Here is a 16,961-nt window from a genome sequence, read left to right as displayed (position 1 = left end):
ATTCATAGAGGCGGCTAGCGGCTGAGTTGTGTGCGCATGCTCTGTGCCTCAGATCCGTTGTCAGGGGGTTTTCTTCTTGGAGAGGAAGGGAGCACCTTGCCCCAGGCCTCCTGGCTGCCCAGAGGGGAGCCTGCCTGGCTCCAGAGTCCGGGTTCTTTCTCCTTCTGCCAGACTGCGTCTGCCAGGGAAGCCACCTGTCAGGGACTGATGACCCTGTGCAGAAGAGGTGTGGCCGACTCAGGTAGTTACTGCCACTACTAAAAAGGTGTGTGAGCTCTCCGCCCTTCCCCCCCTCCCCGCCCCGCCCCACCATCCCCAAAGAAGAGGGGAAGAGGAGGAAGAAGAAATAGGCCACCAGTAAGCACATCAGTGGGAAAAGGGAACTTGAGGATTGGCTGAAGAAGGACAAGATGAGTCACAGATGGTGGCACGGTTTGAGCGAAGGCAGGTTCCGGTAACCTGACTTTCCTCGCTCTGGGGTTGGGCTGCAGAGGGCTCAGGCCCCAGTGGCGGATCCTTATGGGTGGGTACAGGCCCAGCGGTCACTTGAGGCTCCGAGGTAATCCCTGCTTGCGGTAGGCGCCATGTTGCCTGGCGGGTTGTGCTGTTCTGGTTCTAGTACGATGGGTGCTGTGGGGGGTGGGGACAGGAGTGACCTCAGGTAAGAGGTGTTCTGACTGTTTCTTGGGCCTACGTCTACTTTTGTGCCTTCTAGAACAGTGCCTTTCACCAGTGTTGAAGGACCAATTTCAAAAATTTCCAATCCATTGGAACTGATACTTTTCTAAAAATAAAAACAAAATTACTGGAAAACAAAATTGAAAAAGATGTGCAGAGTATAAATTCTAATTTTTTTAGTAGAGTCGACAGATACAAAATTACCCTGATTGCCATAAAAAGTTTCTAAATGTTTTTTTTGAAAAAAAATTGTTTTTAATGTTTATTTATTTTTGAAAGACAGAAAGAGACAGAACATGAGCAGGGGAGGGGCAGAGAGAGAGCGAGACACAGAATCCGAAGCAGGCTTCTGGCTCTGAGCTGTCAGCACGGAGCCCAACGCGGGGCTCAAACTCACGAACTGTGAGATCATGACCTGAGCCGAAGTCGGATGCTCAACCGAGTGAGCCACCCAGGTGCCCCTAAATGTTTATTCTTAATTTCTGTGCTCAGTCTTGACTGCAGACCAGTAAACTGTTCACAAACTGGTACCCTTTGAAAGCAGTGATCTAGGAAGAAAATTGTTAAGCAAATTAGTAAATAAGACGTTTGGGGAATATTTACACCATTTAAGAGTAGAAGTCTTTCAGTTGGCATTTAAAATACTTGAGGCGTTTGTGCACATATGATCTAATTCCAGATGACATCTTTTCAGTAGAGTTCCTTGGTGGGAGGTAGGGATGTAAAATAAGTCTCCCAAGAACTGAGGCTGCTGTGGTAACTGTAAGGTTAATTCTGTACTGGTGATGATACTTGGAACATCCAGTCCAGAGCTTTCACTTCCTCTGTTGTCCCTGAGAGCCAGTGTGTGCTCTTTTGCTCATGTATGAGCATTAAACAGTAGTATGTTTTCTCTGTCAGTTTTTGGCTTGCCTTTGAACTGATTTTTACAGTTTTGGGCATAATTTTAGATATATTCTTGAAGGGGGAAGTATCCAAAGCAAGCTCTAAAAAAATAAAAAAATAAAAATTCTCAAAGAGTTATACCTGCTGATATAGAGATCATGTAACAACTTAATTGTTCCTATTTCAGATTTGTTCTTTGTCACTAGCTGCCAGTGTTTTTTCACTTTCTGTTTTGGGCACTTCTGACGTTTGCTGATACCCCTTTGCTCTGGAATGATTTGCTGTGGTCCCTTAGCCTAGCTGCTTTTTCCCTGCCTTTAGGGTCCAGCCCGGGGGCGGCTTCCCACAAGGCACCCTGTCCCTGTCTGGGGGGGTGGTGGCTTTCTCGGCTTCTGCAGCCCTCAGCCCTCTGCCGAGCGCGGCCGCCAGCCCACCTCCACGCTGACTCCCAGCCCCGCCGGCCCCTTTTCCTCCTTGCTGCAAAGTCAGATCTTCCTTGTGTTTTGTGTCTTTATGTTACACTTTTCAGGGCTCTTTCATGTATATATTCTCTTATTTCATCCTCCAGACAATCCCATGAGGTTGGTAGAACAGAGATTCTCATCTCCGTTTTAACTGAGGTGAGGCTGGGAGAGTGTCCGCATGGCATGTATCTTCGTTCCTTTGCCCTGTGCTCTTAGAGTTCCTGTTCCACTCGGTCCAGACTTGCCGATGTTGGGGTTTCGAGTTTGCTCAAAGATGCCTATAATTTTGAGGTCCTCCTTTCTACTCAGTATTTATGTGTGTTATTTGAAAAAATGAAACATTAGACTACTCAGCACAGTGGCACAGGCCCCTTTGGAAGAAAGAAATCTTTAGAACCTAGCACAGGGGTTGGTCAGCAGACAGCGGGGGCCATGGCCCCAGAGCAGTGCCCAGGGCCGGAGTGGTCGTGTCAGAGGACACGCTCAGCAACCTAGTTGTCTGCGCCTGTGACTTTCAACTAAGACGGGAGGGTGGTGTCCTTTATTTCCACAATATCAGCCCAGCGTATTAGATGGCGTGGAGCATTTCTCGTGAAGGAAAAAAGTCGTACTTTTAGGGATTGAGGGGGAGGTGCAATGAAAAATCACTTTTGGTCCAAGTCAGAAGTCATTTGCTTCTGACTTTGGGGTGTGTTGGGTGTGTGTTCCTCCCATGTCCTTTATGGTCAAACAGACCAGGGTTCTACATCTAGCCACTTACTTAGGTAGGTATGGTGACCGTGGCTGAGTTACGAACCTCCCTGAGCTTGTTTTCTCATCTGTGAAATGGGGCAGTATTCTCTGCTCTGAACGATCATCGTAAGGGTAAAAGGCGATGTGTGTCGTGCACCTCGAGTGTGGGCTCAATAAATGAAAGGAACCCAAGAGCTAATACAGAAGAGGGACCGCGACCCAGTAAGAAGGCTCTTGCTTATAATTGGCTGCAGCAGTGATTCTCAAATCTGAGTGGGCATCGGAATCACCTGGAAGGCTTGCTGGGCCCACCCCTCTAGTTTCTGATTCATTTGGTCTGGGGTGGGGCTTGAGAATTTGCATTTCTGAGTTTCCAGGTGATGCTGCTGCTGCCACCGCTGGCCTGGGGACCACACTTTGAGAACCCCTGGGCTACAGGTAACTCACCAATGAGCGTTTAGATGCTATAGATCTATTTGCAAGCTGAGTTTTTATGTGGTTCGAGGCACTCTGTTAGAAAATGCTTGGAATGAATGCATTTTACAAATCTGAATTTAGCATCTCAAGGATTTTCCCTCCTGAAGTCCAGGAGTCTTTGTTAAAGAGATTTGAAGAAGAATGAGTTGTGAAAGTAATAGTTGTAAAGAGTCTAATGTTATCAAATTGGCTAATGTGTGTGAAAGTGCTTTTACAAAATGCTGAAAACTGAAAAAAAATTTTTTAAAATACCTTTGTTTTTAAGATTGAACATCATAATAGAGTATAAGATAGTGTAACTGTTAGATTTCTCATCTCAATGTGCTGTTTACCGTATGTATTTTTCTCTTTCTCCTCCAGGCTGCTGACTTGAGTAAACCAATAGATAAAAGGATATACAAAGGAACACAGCCTACTTGTCATGACTTCAACCACCTAACAGCCACAGCAGAAAGTGTCTCTCTCCTAGTGGGCTTTTCCGCAGGCCAAGTCCAGCTTATAGATCCAATCAAAAAAGAAACTAGCAAACTATTTAATGAGGAAGTAAGTAGCACCCTGTCTTAGCCGTTAAGAATCCCTTTAAGAATTTACACATTCTTACCAAGGGCAGTGGGCCTTCATTTCCACATTGGGCCAAGCCCGTTTCTCACTCTTTCAGCCGTCCTACCTAGTGTTACCCTTTCAAATGTGGTGAATTAACTTGTTGAATTCTACCTGTTCTTCCTTGGGATAATGGTTTTATGCGTTTTTTTTTTTTTATGGAGCGTGCTCAGGTATCTAGAGCAGGTGCTTTGAAACTCTTTCATAATGGGGGCAGGGACGAAGCTGATACTTGGTGTTTTATCATTTAAATAAGAAAATACAGAACTCCAGACCTTGTTCGCATCACCAGAAAATTTCATGCAGATCAAAGAACCTGATAATAATTCCTTAGGCTGCTTAAATTGTAACCCAGCCTTTTGTGTCTGTGTTTGACACGTGTTTGGCTAATGAGTAGTTTTTTTTCTCTTAAATATTTGCTGTAAAATCACCTTTGACATAGTTTGAAGTCCTGGCACTTAAAATTGGATCACATGACACAGCTTTTGCCAGTGTTACAGCATGTGCTGGGTTTCTAGTATCTCCAGTTTTGCTCTGGAAGGAGCCGTGTGTTCAGGAACATGTCAGAACTGTTAAATATGGCAGAAGAAGTTGCCAGATAGATTCTGTTTGTTAAAGCTACCGGAGTGGCTTTTTGGCCCCAAGAGTTGCCATTGCAGATTCGATGTTCTTCAGTGTGACTCTCCCGGCAAATGGAAAAGATACAGTGGGCTTGCTGACGTAGAAGCCCCGGGTCCGCAGCGTTAACTTGTCCCCTCAACCCTGATGTGCGAGGGTCAGGTCACCTGGGATCCCTCAGGAAGGACAGGTGGTTTTGCACTGTTGCCTGGTTTTGCTGTCATTAACTTGGAACAGAAGTGCATTATGGATTCTGGTTTATAAGAAATAATTCTTTGTGGACAGGAATATTCAATTTGATGCAGAGTTGCAGTTAAAATTCGGATTCTTTTGTAGTTGTCACGGCATGCCGCTGTCCACCCCCGCCGGTCCCCATCCACCGTCTCTGTCTGGCATCGCCAGCGGATTCGGCGAGATCTTGTGAACCACGCCATCTCCGCTTCTGGTTTCATCTGACTTGACTGGAGACGGGACTTGCCCTATGGACTGACAGAACTATAGAAGAGCAGTATTTACTCCGATTCTCTGTTTTTAAAAGTCTTAAGTAGAAAATGGTTTTATTGACCGACGTATCTTATTAATAGTACCTGGGGAAGTGATCTCTTCCTAGCCGAATGGTTTTGTTGTTGTTGTTTTATTTTTTGTTCTGTTTTTTTTTTGGTGGCCATTGGCGGGGAGCAGCCGGCCTTCTCTGCACCTGCCACCGGAAACTGAATTTGGTTTGTGTCTGGGTGGGGGACACAAGGGGGAGAGATTACAGCCACCTAAAGGGCTGTTGGTTAAACGAGGTCGGGGGATGCTCTGGCTGAGGATGGCACAGGATGCCACTGAGAGAACAAGGAGGGCTTGTGTGTCATCATGGGGGAGGTGGGAGGCTCAGGGCCCTGAGGGCATCGGCGGCATCCGTCCCCTGCTCTGGACAGCGGAGGGATCGCAGGCTAGGAAGCAGCTCCTCACGCAGCGATCGAAGCCTCAGTTTTCCCCTACTGGTCTTCCATTTCATGTGAAAAATGGCTGTTGAGAATGCTTGGGCTGTGTGTGCTTAAATGCCAACTTGGCGTTTATAGCTTGAGGCTGAGATTTGATTGGCTTTCACAGTAAGGAAGTTCTTTGGCTGTGCGGATACCATTCTCATCAGGTTTCGGTCAGGATGCGTAAGAGCAGGGTCGTCAGAGGCACGTCCTCTCAGAGGCCGTGGTGTAAGATTTAGAGGTTTGGGGGCGGCTCACGTTTGTCCTCCGCGCCGTCAGTCGGGTAGCTGCTGCCCTTTACAGACAAGGACAATCCAAGAGAAGGTAAGTGAGTTGTCCCAGGCAGGCAGCGAGTTGACGCTAGAGTTGGAACTGGAAATCACTTCCACGAGGGCTCCCTGGTCACACACTGTAAGCCCCACCGCGTGTGGTCGCCAGACAGGCAAACCCTTGTGCTCCTAGGAGCCGCCAGTTTAGTGAGGTGGACGGACAGGGTACTGGGACGTGTGCCAAGGGATATGTGTTAACCGTATTCTTTAGCATGTATCAAGTATCCTGAGATAAGGCAAAAGTTAAGTTCGATGGAGGAAGTCTAGAAGACTTCCAGAAGGTGACACTTCTTCTGGGTCTTGAAAGAAGCTATAGAAATTGGGAAAGTGTGAGAGAGGCCTTCACAGCTGGAGAAAACAGCTTGTGTGCCGAGGAGTGCTGGGTGACCAGGCGTGACCAACTCAGCACGAGGGCCTCAGAGAGTCGGAGCCAACAGAGAAATCGGAACCAGATGGTCAAAGTCCTGACACGCCGAGAAATGTGGATCTGACGCTGGAGGCTGTAGGGGTAGCTTCGGGCTTTTAATCAAGGGAGTGCCCGTGTCAAATGTGTCCTTTAGAACGCCTGCCAGCACTCCGGTTGGGTTGGGGAGAATGAGGGTAGCGCGGCCAGCGGGAGGCCGGGACCCGTTCCGGTGCGAGCTGGGGTTTTTGAACGAGAGCGGTGGCCATGTCCCGTCCCATCGGCAGACCTGGGTTACTTACCACGTGCCCACTCCAGGCCTGCCCTACGGCCACCCCTCACGCACACTTAGGTCAAGTGCTGACGTGTGATGATGTGTGGGGAGGCAGAGGCCTGAGAGAGGCCGGAGGAGGGAGAGGAGCCGGAGACCGCTGTAAATGGGGCGGGGGAGAGCATCTCAGGTGGGAGGTGCTGTGCTCTAGGTACAGAACTGGAGACAGAGCGTCCCCGCGGGAGGCAGGGCAGGTGGGGGCCCTGGCGGAGGAAAGAGACTGGGCACAGGAGAGCCGCTCCCAGGGTGCCCGGGGAGGGCGAGACCCCGGGGCTGTGCCACGTAGGCCGGGGCCCAGGTGTGCTCCCGGCTGGGGCGCACGAGCCCACGGAGTGAATCAGGGGCACAGGGCCGGCAGGGGGTGGGCGGCGGGTTGGAAGATTACCGAGGCTGCTGCTTGGAGCCCGACTTCCGAGGCGGGGGCACGGGGAGGGGTCTGGCTGTCATCCGTATGCCGGGTAAGCTTGGGAAGGAGCAGGTTTGGGGGAGCGGAGGCCCAGTCTGTACTTAATAAGCTTCAAAGGCCTCTAGGTGTTAGATACGTGGGCCTGGGGCCCAAAACTAGAGGCAGAAATTCGGAAGTTGGGTTTGTAAATAGCCCTCTCGTCCCTGAGATTAGATGAAAGTTCTGTGGTGAAGGCGTAGTGAGAGTGAAGAGTGCCAGGGACTGTGTCCTCCCAGACCCTGGCCCCCGTCACGCTGCCTCCAGAGGAGTGCTTTCAGCGGTTGGTGTGTTTCCCTACAACTTGGGGTTAGCCCGGCGGCCGGGAACACGGAGCCTGGAGCTTCACTATTGACCTCACCTCTCCTCACCGGGAGGACGGGAAGGACAGATCCCCCTGGAGGTGTGGTGAGGGCAAGATGATTCGCAAAGGGCTCAGAGAGAGAGCCCTTGGTGGGCGCTCAGTAGACTTTGCAGGTAGAGGGGAGTCCCGGGAGCACCTTCCGCCCGGGGTTGGAAGGAGGGGCCTCTTGGGAGGTGAGATACCAGCAGTTTCAAAGGGGGAAAGAGCCCCTTTCCAGGACCACCCAGGCAGAGGATGAGCGTGTGTGCGGCGGAGCAGCTTATCACGCTGGTCCCGCGTGCGGCTCACCAGAGTGTTTCGCGCGGCTGCCCGTTGCACGTACGTGTACTCACGCGCACACCGCGGTACTGACGATTCCACCTTCGCCTCCTTCCCACAGGTTCCCGGCACACGAAAATATCACACATGTTTGGACGGGTAGATGGATGGATGGAATGGAGTTAGAGTCTAGAAATCCACCCGACATTAAAAGTAGATGAAAATTTCTATCTAGGAATCAAGTATATCTTAAAAGGTGATTCCCCACCCCCCATTCACTCAAAAAATGAAAAATACTGTAAATGCTTGCTTATCGAGGTGCAGAGAAGACAGGAAGCGTCACCTGTAATTCCCAGCACACATTGTCAACCTCATCGTCTTCGTAGTTTTTATTGTTTTCATGAGGTGAGACTGTTAGATTCACACCTTCCATCATCAGAGATGTCCGTGACCGCCTCCTCCCAGTCTGGCCAGTTGATCAGAGAGGTGAGCCCTCCTCCCTTCACCCCTCCAGTGTCCCTGTCCCGCCACACGGCCCGGCCTCCATACCTGTTCAGCCCAGAAGAGAGGGAGCGCCGGTCCTTTTCAGCCACCCTGGGGGAGCGGTGTCTGCAGGTCTGCTTCTCCAGTCTCTCCGCGGCTCCTGGGTTTCTCTTTGTGGCGCTGTGTGGGCGCTATGCCTGTGGGCCTCTGCTGGGCGTACGGGGCACATCGCTGAGCTCCCAGACCGCGGAGTGTGCCTTCCCTACACAGGCTCCTGGGGAGCAGAGCCCCCCACCCTCCCACCCCGGGAGCATTCAGCCTCTTGTGAAGCACCTGGAAGGGCTGGGGGTTCGCTTTTTACTGCTAGTGGTTATGGTATCACTTTGTGTGTGATGATGAACTCAGACTTGTTTGTCTTTCTAGAAATTCTCATCATTTCAGGGGTGTATCCAGAGAGTAGTAACTTCAGAGGATCTTCAAGTATGTTTTGATTGTCGGGTAAGATGAGTGAGATGTAAAACCCCACCTGTGCTTGTCATCGTGGCTTCTGTCATTGCTGACATGTAGTGAGACCCTTTTGTCTTCGCTTTGCTCCCTCTCATGCAAGGCGAGGGCCGTCACACTGGGTGGGTCCGTGCTCCTGTGGCCTTTAGGCGTGGTCCAACTGAAGGGCCCACTGGAGGCGAGGCCACGTCTTCTCTCTCGTTGGGACACCCAGCATCCCCGGGAGGGTAGAGCCAGGCCGAGCCTTGCAGCCATCTGTCCACTTTGGGGACAAAAGAGTGGTTGTGGGTATGTTGGTCGCTTTGTTTTTGTTGTTGCTTTTTTTAATCAGAGGAAGGAAATGAGCGCATAACGATCGATCAGCTCCTTAAAGCGTTCACATAGATAAAATGACATCTGATCACCTTTTAGGTGGCTTTGAAATACCCTTTCCTCATGCTTCCTGAGGGAAGCAGCTCTCCTTAAATGCATTTACATCAGCAAAGCCCTTAGTCGCCAATTTTCCTTGTGGCTACATTATGGCTCTTCCAGCAGCTGCTGTGGTTTTTGAATTGTTTGCTTTAGTATTTTTGTTATAAATGAATATCTGCATTCTAAAATTCACACCCATTGCCCCCAAATAATTTTCTCCTGCTTGTCATGTTGATAGTAGTAGAAAAAAAATGAAAAGATAATTAAGTGCTTTTAGCAATGATACCTTATGTGGTTACAGATTTATTTTTATTCGTGCTTCCTTTTAACTAGTTTATCATAGTTAGAAAATCTAGTCTGTTAATGCCATTAGCGATGCTAGTTTTGGTGTTTGAGTTTTACTGGATTCATATCAGAAAAGGGACGGTTTCCTCGGAATTCAGGTGGGGATTGTGCAGGGCTGCTGGCGAACACTGGGGAGAGGTGAGGGTGTGGGAGCCCACTTCTGTGGCACACATAGACAGCCTGTGGATCTGCAGATTTTGTGTTTGGCTTTTTATTGAAGCAGAAATTGGCCTGGAGTGTTCTAGAATTTGACTCTTTAATGGAAACCCAGCGGCCGGTCCAGGTGACCTACCAGAGACTGTCTGAGTCTCCCTGCCGCCTCCCTGCCCTCGGCCCCCTCCCCGAACACCTGCCCCGCTCCATCCTCCCTCTGCTGGTGTGCTGGAATGGGGCTCACACTCTCCTCCACTCCTTTTCCTCCGCCACTTGTCAGTGTCCCCTGGGCTTCTCCTCTGCAGTCTGGGAGCGGGGGGGGGGGGGGGGGGGGGGTTTTCCTCTGGATCCCGCCTACTCCTCTCCCTGGTCCCTCAGACTCAGAACTCCCTGTGTTCTCTAAGGAAGCCTCCCTGCTCCTGCTCTGCCTGCCTGGGCCCTGCTGGAGTCACGGCCTCCTTCCGAGCCTCCCTTCCTGGTGTGTAGATAGAGCCAACCTCAGAGACTTTGTCACATGATGGAGGAACATTGTGGTTCTGCTGAGCTCCTGGCCTGGGGCAGCCACTCAGCACCAGCCCCTTCCTCTCCGATTTCCTTCATTTCTCTGATTTTCCTTCTGCTTTTGTCCTGCAGAAGTGGGTTTTTTGCAGAGCGTCACCCTCTCCTCTTCCTCCTTCCTTGGGGGTCCTGGGATGCCACAGATGCGGCTCTGCCTGTTCTCAGCTGCTTTCCTGGTCTTCCTTGCCCACTGGATGGGGACACTTTGATTTCTCCCAGCATGACCCCAATCCCATCCTTCTTTTTGTGGCCCAGTCGCTCAGGCTCCAAGCCCAGCAGCAGTCATACCCGCTTCTCCCCGTACCTCCTGCTGCCTCCAGCCTAGTCCATTGTTAAACAGCCCATCTTGCCATGCTGCCACCATCCAGTTCAAGACCTTTTTGTCCACACACGGTTGTCACAGCCTCCTAACTGGTTCCTCTCTCCTGCCCACCCCCCCCCCCCCCCCGCCCTCCGTCTTCCATGCTGTACCTTCTGCCAGGGACAGTGGGACAGTTTCTCTTTATCCCATCGCTTTCCTCTTCAGAAGCCTTCACTTCCTCGCTGTCTTGCAGCCTCACTGTCAGTAGAAACACAGTGTGAGCCACAGATTCAATCTTCTATTTTCTAGTAGCACGTTAAATAAGTTAAAAATAGGTGAAATTCAGATTTTATTTTCTCTGTATAGTCCAAATATTATTTCAACATTAGGCAATATGAAATTACGAATGAGAGAGTTTCCATAGTTTTTCAAGTTTTCAGAACCCAGTGTCTATTTTACACACACAGCACATCTCACTTCAGACACACTTCAAGCTCCCAGGGCTTTAAGGTCATGGCCCAAAGCCCCTTAGCCTGAGACTTCACCATCCTGAGCCCTGGTTCCAGTTGCAGACCTCATTCCCTGCAGCTCAGGGCTCCAGCCAAAACAGGTGCCACTCACGTCCCCAGACTGACCCGGACTGCTCCGTCCCGAGCCGCTCTCCATGTGGTCCTTCCTGCCCCAATGTGCTCAGGAACTCTTCAGAAGGGCCCGGCTTCAACTGAGGGGTTTCCTCCCTGTGCGTGTCCAGATCAGGGCCCCATCGATACTGGAGAATCCAACAGGGTAGTCCCGTTCCTTAGCATGGAGCGCTAAAATTCTTTCCCTTTTTCACTAGACATTTTCAGGAGCGAAAATACACCTTTACGGTGTAGCGACCGGGCTTTGTTCTTTGTATTTATCGAATAAAACGTTCCAGGTATTTGTTTCTTAATTTGAAAAAAAGGAGTAAAATGCTTTCTCTTCTCTTCCTTTTTTGTTAAACCCAAACCAAATAATAACCAGAGCTGTTTAAATTCAGGGACTCCGCTAGCTAGGCCTAGAGTGTGCCTCCCTCCCCGGCTGTGCGTCCCAGGTGGGTTCATGTCCTGTTTCTGGGCACCGGCGGGCGTTGGCCCTAGCCTTAGTCGATGCCTGTGGGTGGCACGGGAGACGGCACCCCACCCTGCCCGGTCTGTCCAACCTGCCCTGGTTCCCTTCTTTCCCTCGGATGCCCGGGGCTGGGTTCGCTGCCTGTCCCTGCTCCCAGTCTCCCACTACACCTGGCAGCCTGCAGCCAGCCCTCACCGCCGGACAGAGTCCCGCCAGGCCCTCCTGCTCCTGCCGGAAATGGAAGTCGCTGTGACCTCCTCCCCATCGGCACCGTGTCTCCTCTCCTTGCTCTGTTTTTCTCCACAGCACTCGGCACCATCAGATCTTGCGGGTCTCACGGTCTTCCCCTCCCACTCGGACGTAAATGCCACACAGGAAGGAATGTCCTTCTGTTTTAATCGGCGCTGTGTCCGTGCCTGGCATGAATGCATTCAGTGAAGAAGAAGAAGAGGGTGGTGAATGAATGAGTGAGTGAACGAGCGAGCGAATGAACGGGTGAGTGGGCGAGTGAATGGGACGGCAGGGAGGTTACCTGACCTCTGTGCGCCTCTGTCTCCTGGTGGGCAGTCCGGGGAGAACATCCGCCTTTCTGTGGGGAAACGGTGCTCTTACATTGCTGATGAAAATACAGGGTTCTGTCCTCCGTGGAAGGCGATTTGGCAGTATCTGTGAAAATCATAGATGTATATACCTTTTGACCCAGCTGTTTTACTGGGGTTCACCCTGCATGTATGCGCATACCCGTGAAAACTGCCATGTATGCGGGGTCATCCACTGCGACACGCACGTCTGTCAGTGCAGCCATATCATTGAATACTCTGCAGCTGTAGGAGGGAACGAGGACGCTGTCCTTTTTCCTTTTTAAATTTTTTTAATGTTTATTTTTGAGAGAGACAGAGCATGTGTGGGGGAGGGGCAGAGAGAGAGGGAGACACGGAATCGGAAGCGGGCTCCAGGCTCCCAGCTGTCAGCACGGAGCCCGACGTGGGGCTCAAACCCACAAACCGCGAGATGGTGACCTGAGCTGAAGTTGGACGCTTAACCGACCGAGCCACTCAGGCTCCCCGGAAGCTGTCTTTGTACCAGCACAGACAGATGGACAGACACGGTACTGAGCACATCCACATCGGCCTTGTCCGTGGACGCAGACGCTCTGGAGAAAGAAGCAGGAAGCTTAGGAACAGTGACTTGGGGACAGGTGCTCTGGAATGGAGGAGGGGGACGTGAGTAAGGCTTTCTCCGGCAGACTTTCGTGTGCACTGCGAATGGGTCACCTATTCAAACAAAGCAAAAGCTGAGCTTGCAGGGTAATTTTGAGGTGAAAGAGCGTGTGTGCAGAGCCCCTTCCTTACCGGTGCCCGGCACGCAGAGGAGATCCTTCAGTGGGAAGTCGGCACCGCTGTCCGGCGTGCCCCAGACCCGGAGGAGACCCGGGGACCGACCCTCGAGGCCCGTGCTTTCCCCACGCTTGAGCACGTGACCTGCTAGGGAGCGCCCCTTCCGCCTTCGAGCTGGCGCCGGGGGCCTTGGCTTGTCGCGGTTCGCGGTCGCCTGCGCTGCTGGGCCGGAGTGGCAGGTGCTGGGGCAGACCCGTGTGTGCTCAGACGCCCGGCGGGCGCAGAGTGGAGGCTCCGCGGTTTGTCCGTCAGGTGCGCCCACAGATCTGCTGGCACTCATCTCCGTGCCCCTTTTCAGTCGGGAATGAAAGCTCTAAGTGGGTTCTGTCCTCCCAGGAACCTTTGCTGTAACCGTAGTGCTGGAACTATCTCCCTTCACGCCTCACGTTTGTCGGACAGTATTACGAGTTGGAATTCTCACGAATTATTTTTGTTGTGTCTCTTTAAGCGGCACGCGAAATGTTCTAAGCACGGTGCTGGAAGTTTTTAAGTCTGTCCTTAAAAATTTCCACACAGGAGAGAGCGGCAGAGGTGTTGTGCGGGCAGGACCGCGATCTGGCTGTGGTGACGCGTGAGGTGCAGGAACCGAGAGCCGTGGGGTCGGGGGAAGGACGGCGGCCCGGCCGCCCGCCCGCCCGCCAGCCCGAGTCGGCGTTGCAGCCCCCGACCGCCTGACCGGGCCGCCACCCCAGGGGCCGAGGGCCGCGGCGGCCTGAGGCCTGCTGGGGCAGCCTGGGCCCGGTGGGTACAGCAGGGTCCGATGGGTGGGGAAGGCCCCGAAGTCACCTCTGGAACCTCTTGTGGAGAAGCAGTGAAGGCCTGAGGGAGACCCTGCCAGAGTGGTCGCTGGGCTTTCAGGTTGCCCGCGTCGGAGTAGGTCAGGTGCCTTTTGGGGGCGGGTAGGAAGGGAAAGAGGGACGAGAACGTCGGCTGTGTCCCCAAGGCCAGCTTGTGCGTCTGTGTTAATTAAGGGGGCCGGCCGGGCCGTCCTGCAGCTCCCACACCGGGGCAGTGAGCAGCGTCACCTGCCGCTCGGTGACCCCTGCCCGACCCCCCGGGCCCCGCGTGCCGTGCAGGGCCAGGCCTCCCTCCTCTCCCCTTGCGTGGTCTAGTAATCTGCAGGAGCTTGCAGGGTTCGTTCATCTCTTCTGTGAAGACAACAGGTTATTTCACGTTCTGTGATTTTCTGTAAGAGGCTGCGCACGCAGGATGTGCGCGCCAGGCAGATGGCGGGGGAGGGAGGGCGGTTTGCGTCGGCCCTGAGGCTCGGGCTGGGAGTCCCGGCCGCTGGGTGAAGCGGTACGTTCCACTCACCGGGGTCTGCTGGGCTCCCGGGGAGACGGGTGCCGGGAATGTTTGGCAGGAGGAGTGTCTACAAACGTGGGAGTCTTAGGCACTTGTGGATGGTTTCTGGTGATGTGATCGGGGACCGGGCACCCCGGAGAGGGGCACCGTGAGCCCCGCGGCCAGGTCCGCCAGCCGGGCAGCGCGCGCTTCTTGTGCCTTGGGGTGGTTTTTACTTTGGCCTTTTGTTCTCTGGTTTTAAAGGCCGGACTCCCGATGTGCTTTTTAAAGGAACGGCTGGTCAGTGGAGCAGAAATTAGCACGGAGCAGAGCGGCCGTGGGCAGGCACATACTCCTGCATCAATCGCCTGTTTGTTTCTTTAAACACCACCCTGTTCCAGAGAAGATTTGGAGGAAGTACTTATAAAGATGCACACAGGACAGCGACTGGGAGTGAGGAAGTTTCAGTGAAGCCAGGGCTGAGGTGGAGCCCAGGAAGTGTGCGTTGAAGTCCCGTGTGCTGTTGCCAGCGGCTGCACGGGGACTGCCCACCCTGGAGCGGCCACAGCAGGGGGGCAGGTGTAGTCAGCACATGACTTACATCGCCGCCATAAGACGCAGAGGGGCCAGGAGGCGTAGCGCTCCCCGCTGTGAGGACCGCGAGGTTTTCCCGGGGGTCTCCGTAGAGAGGATGCTGTGTGTAGGTGCCAGGAATCACAGATTCAGACGCTCCTAGCCTAAGAAACGAAAGTTGCCCGGGGGCTGGCCCTGTGACCAGTGTGTCCCAGCGCCTGGTACAGTGTGTGGCTCAGAGTAGGCTCTCGACAGTGTGTGTGGAATGACTGACTCCCTCAGCGAAAGCCAGTGGCCTAACGCCCAAGCGCGATTCTAGAGAGTAATTCCACAAGGGGCCCAGATGCTCTTCGCTGGCCTGGCCGACCGCGGGATAGAGAGTGCAGTGGTGCCTGGACGGACTTCCCTTCTCACCGAGAAGCAGACCCGTTTCTTGCTGGAAAAGTAGACCGTTAAAGCTGCTCCATTGTGATAACTTGTTCTCCTTTGTCTTCACAGAGACTAATAGACAAGTCACGCGTAACCTGTGTCAAATGGGTTCCCGGTTCGGAAAGCCTTTTCCTAGTAGCCCACGCCAGTGGGAACATGTACTTGTATAATGTGGAGCACACTTGTGGTACCACAGCCCCCCACTACCAGCTTCTGAAGCAGGGCGAGAGCTTTGCCGTGCACACTTGCAAGAGCAAATCCACGAGGAACCCTCTCCTTAAGTGGACGGTGGGCGAGGGGGCCCTCAACGAGTTTGCTTTCTCCCCAGACGGCAAGTTCTTGGCGTGTGTGAGCCAGGACGGGTTCCTGCGGGTGTTCAACTTCGACTCGGTGGAGTTGCACGGCACGATGAAGAGCTACTTCGGGGGCCTGCTGTGTGTGTGCTGGAGCCCGGACGGCAAGTACATCGTGACGGGGGGCGAGGACGACCTGGTGACGGTCTGGTCTTTCGTAGACTGCCGAGTGATAGCTAGAGGCCACGGGCACAAATCCTGGGTCAGTGTTGTGGCGTTTGACCCCTATACCACTAGCGTGGAAGAGAGCGACCCCATGGAGTTTAGTGGCAGCGACGAGGACTTCCAGGACCTCCTCCATTTCGGCAGAGATCGAGCCAATAGCACGCAGTCCAGGCTGTCGAAACGGAACTCGGCCGAGAGCCGCCCCGTCAGCGTCACGTACCGGTTCGGCTCCGTGGGCCAGGACACGCAGCTCTGCCTCTGGGACCTCACGGAAGACATCCTTTTCCCCCACCAGCCGCTCTCGAGAGCAAGGACACACACAAATGTCATGAACGCCACGAGCCCTCCCGCCGGCAGCACTGGGAACAGCGTCACGACGCCCGGCAACTCCGCGCCCCCGCCCCTGCCCCGCTCCAACAGCCTCCCGCATTCCACCGTCTCCAGCGCCGGCAGCAAGAGCAGCGTGGCCGACGGGGCCATCGCTTCCGGGGTCAGCAAATTCGCGACACTCTCCCTGCACGACCGGAAGGACAGGCACCACGAGAAAGACCACAAGCGAAACCATAGCATGGGACACATTTCCAGCAAGAGCAGCGACAAACTGAACCTGGTTACTAAAACCAAAACGGACCCCGCTAAAACCCTGGGGACGCCCCTGTGTCCTCGGATGGAAGACGTTCCCTTGTTAGAGCCGCTCATCTGTAAAAAGATAGCACACGAAAGACTGACTGTGTTAATTTTTCTTGAAGACTGTCTAGTCACTGCTTGTCAGGAGGGATTTATTTGCACATGGGGAAGGCCTGGTAAAGTGGTAAGTTTTAATCCTTAATGCTGCACCAGATCTAGAACTCGAATAGGTAGTGATTTTTTTCTTGCGGGAGGGTGGGGTGTACAATGAATGTGAATGGCACTTCGTACTCTTAATGTAAATCTAAATGCATCAGAGCCATAATTTTGGATACTGCATGCCATGTAATTCTGAATCATTTGATAATTCAACTTAGAACGTTTAAAAAAATATAATCAAACTAATTGCCAGCCAAGTCAGTCACCCTCCTGGGAATATATAGAGTCCCAAGGTTAGCGTTCCTGTATTAGACGACTTCGATTTTAGGAAAATCATGACCGTGTGGGGAACGATGACTTTCAATGCTAAAATTAAAATTTCTGCTTTAACTGGAATATTTTTGCTTAACTACTCAATTAGAATGTTGTACACCTGATCGGAGTGTGTGTTCAGTATGGGCGGCCATTAATTGTCATTTATAGGCCAGTTTTTATCTTAATCATAAAATGTTTAGGAATCTATGAAATTTAACTTTAGGAACAAAGCATTCAGCAGGGTTGATTGATATTATTTT

At 52.6% G+C, this 16,961-nt stretch overlaps 1 protein-coding gene across 23 annotated transcripts in view; it reads left to right on the top strand.

Annotated features, from left to right (window-relative positions):
* Positions 1 to 16,961, top strand: part of WDR20 (WD repeat domain 20) — a 66,380-nt gene that overhangs the window by 39,609 nt on the left and 9,810 nt on the right. For 4 of the 23 annotated variants that reach the window (XR_006962124.1, XM_047080060.1, XM_047080058.1 and 1 more), the window contains exons 2-3: positions 3,597 to 3,779; positions 15,152 to 16,411. The exons of 1 other annotated variant lie outside the window; for it this stretch is intronic. Coding sequence is in view for 16 of the 22 variants with exons in the window: in XM_047080060.1 (XP_046936016.1) it covers positions 3,597 to 3,779; positions 15,152 to 16,411 (1,443 nt within the window). In the remaining 6 variants the exon portion in view is untranslated. 18 more of the 23 variants (XM_047080067.1, XM_047080065.1, XR_006962129.1 and 15 more) reach the window with 14 other exon arrangements.

This window comes from Lynx rufus, unplaced genomic scaffold, assembly GCF_022079265.1.
Source record: "Lynx rufus isolate CCGP_SWC_20201006 ecotype Redwood Valley unplaced genomic scaffold, mLynRuf1.p SCAF_17, whole genome shotgun sequence".
Classification (NCBI taxonomy): Eukaryota; Metazoa; Chordata; class Mammalia; order Carnivora; family Felidae; genus Lynx; species Lynx rufus.
The sequence above is the reverse complement of the archived record's forward strand: the minus strand, read 5'-3'. Positions and strand labels throughout refer to the sequence as shown.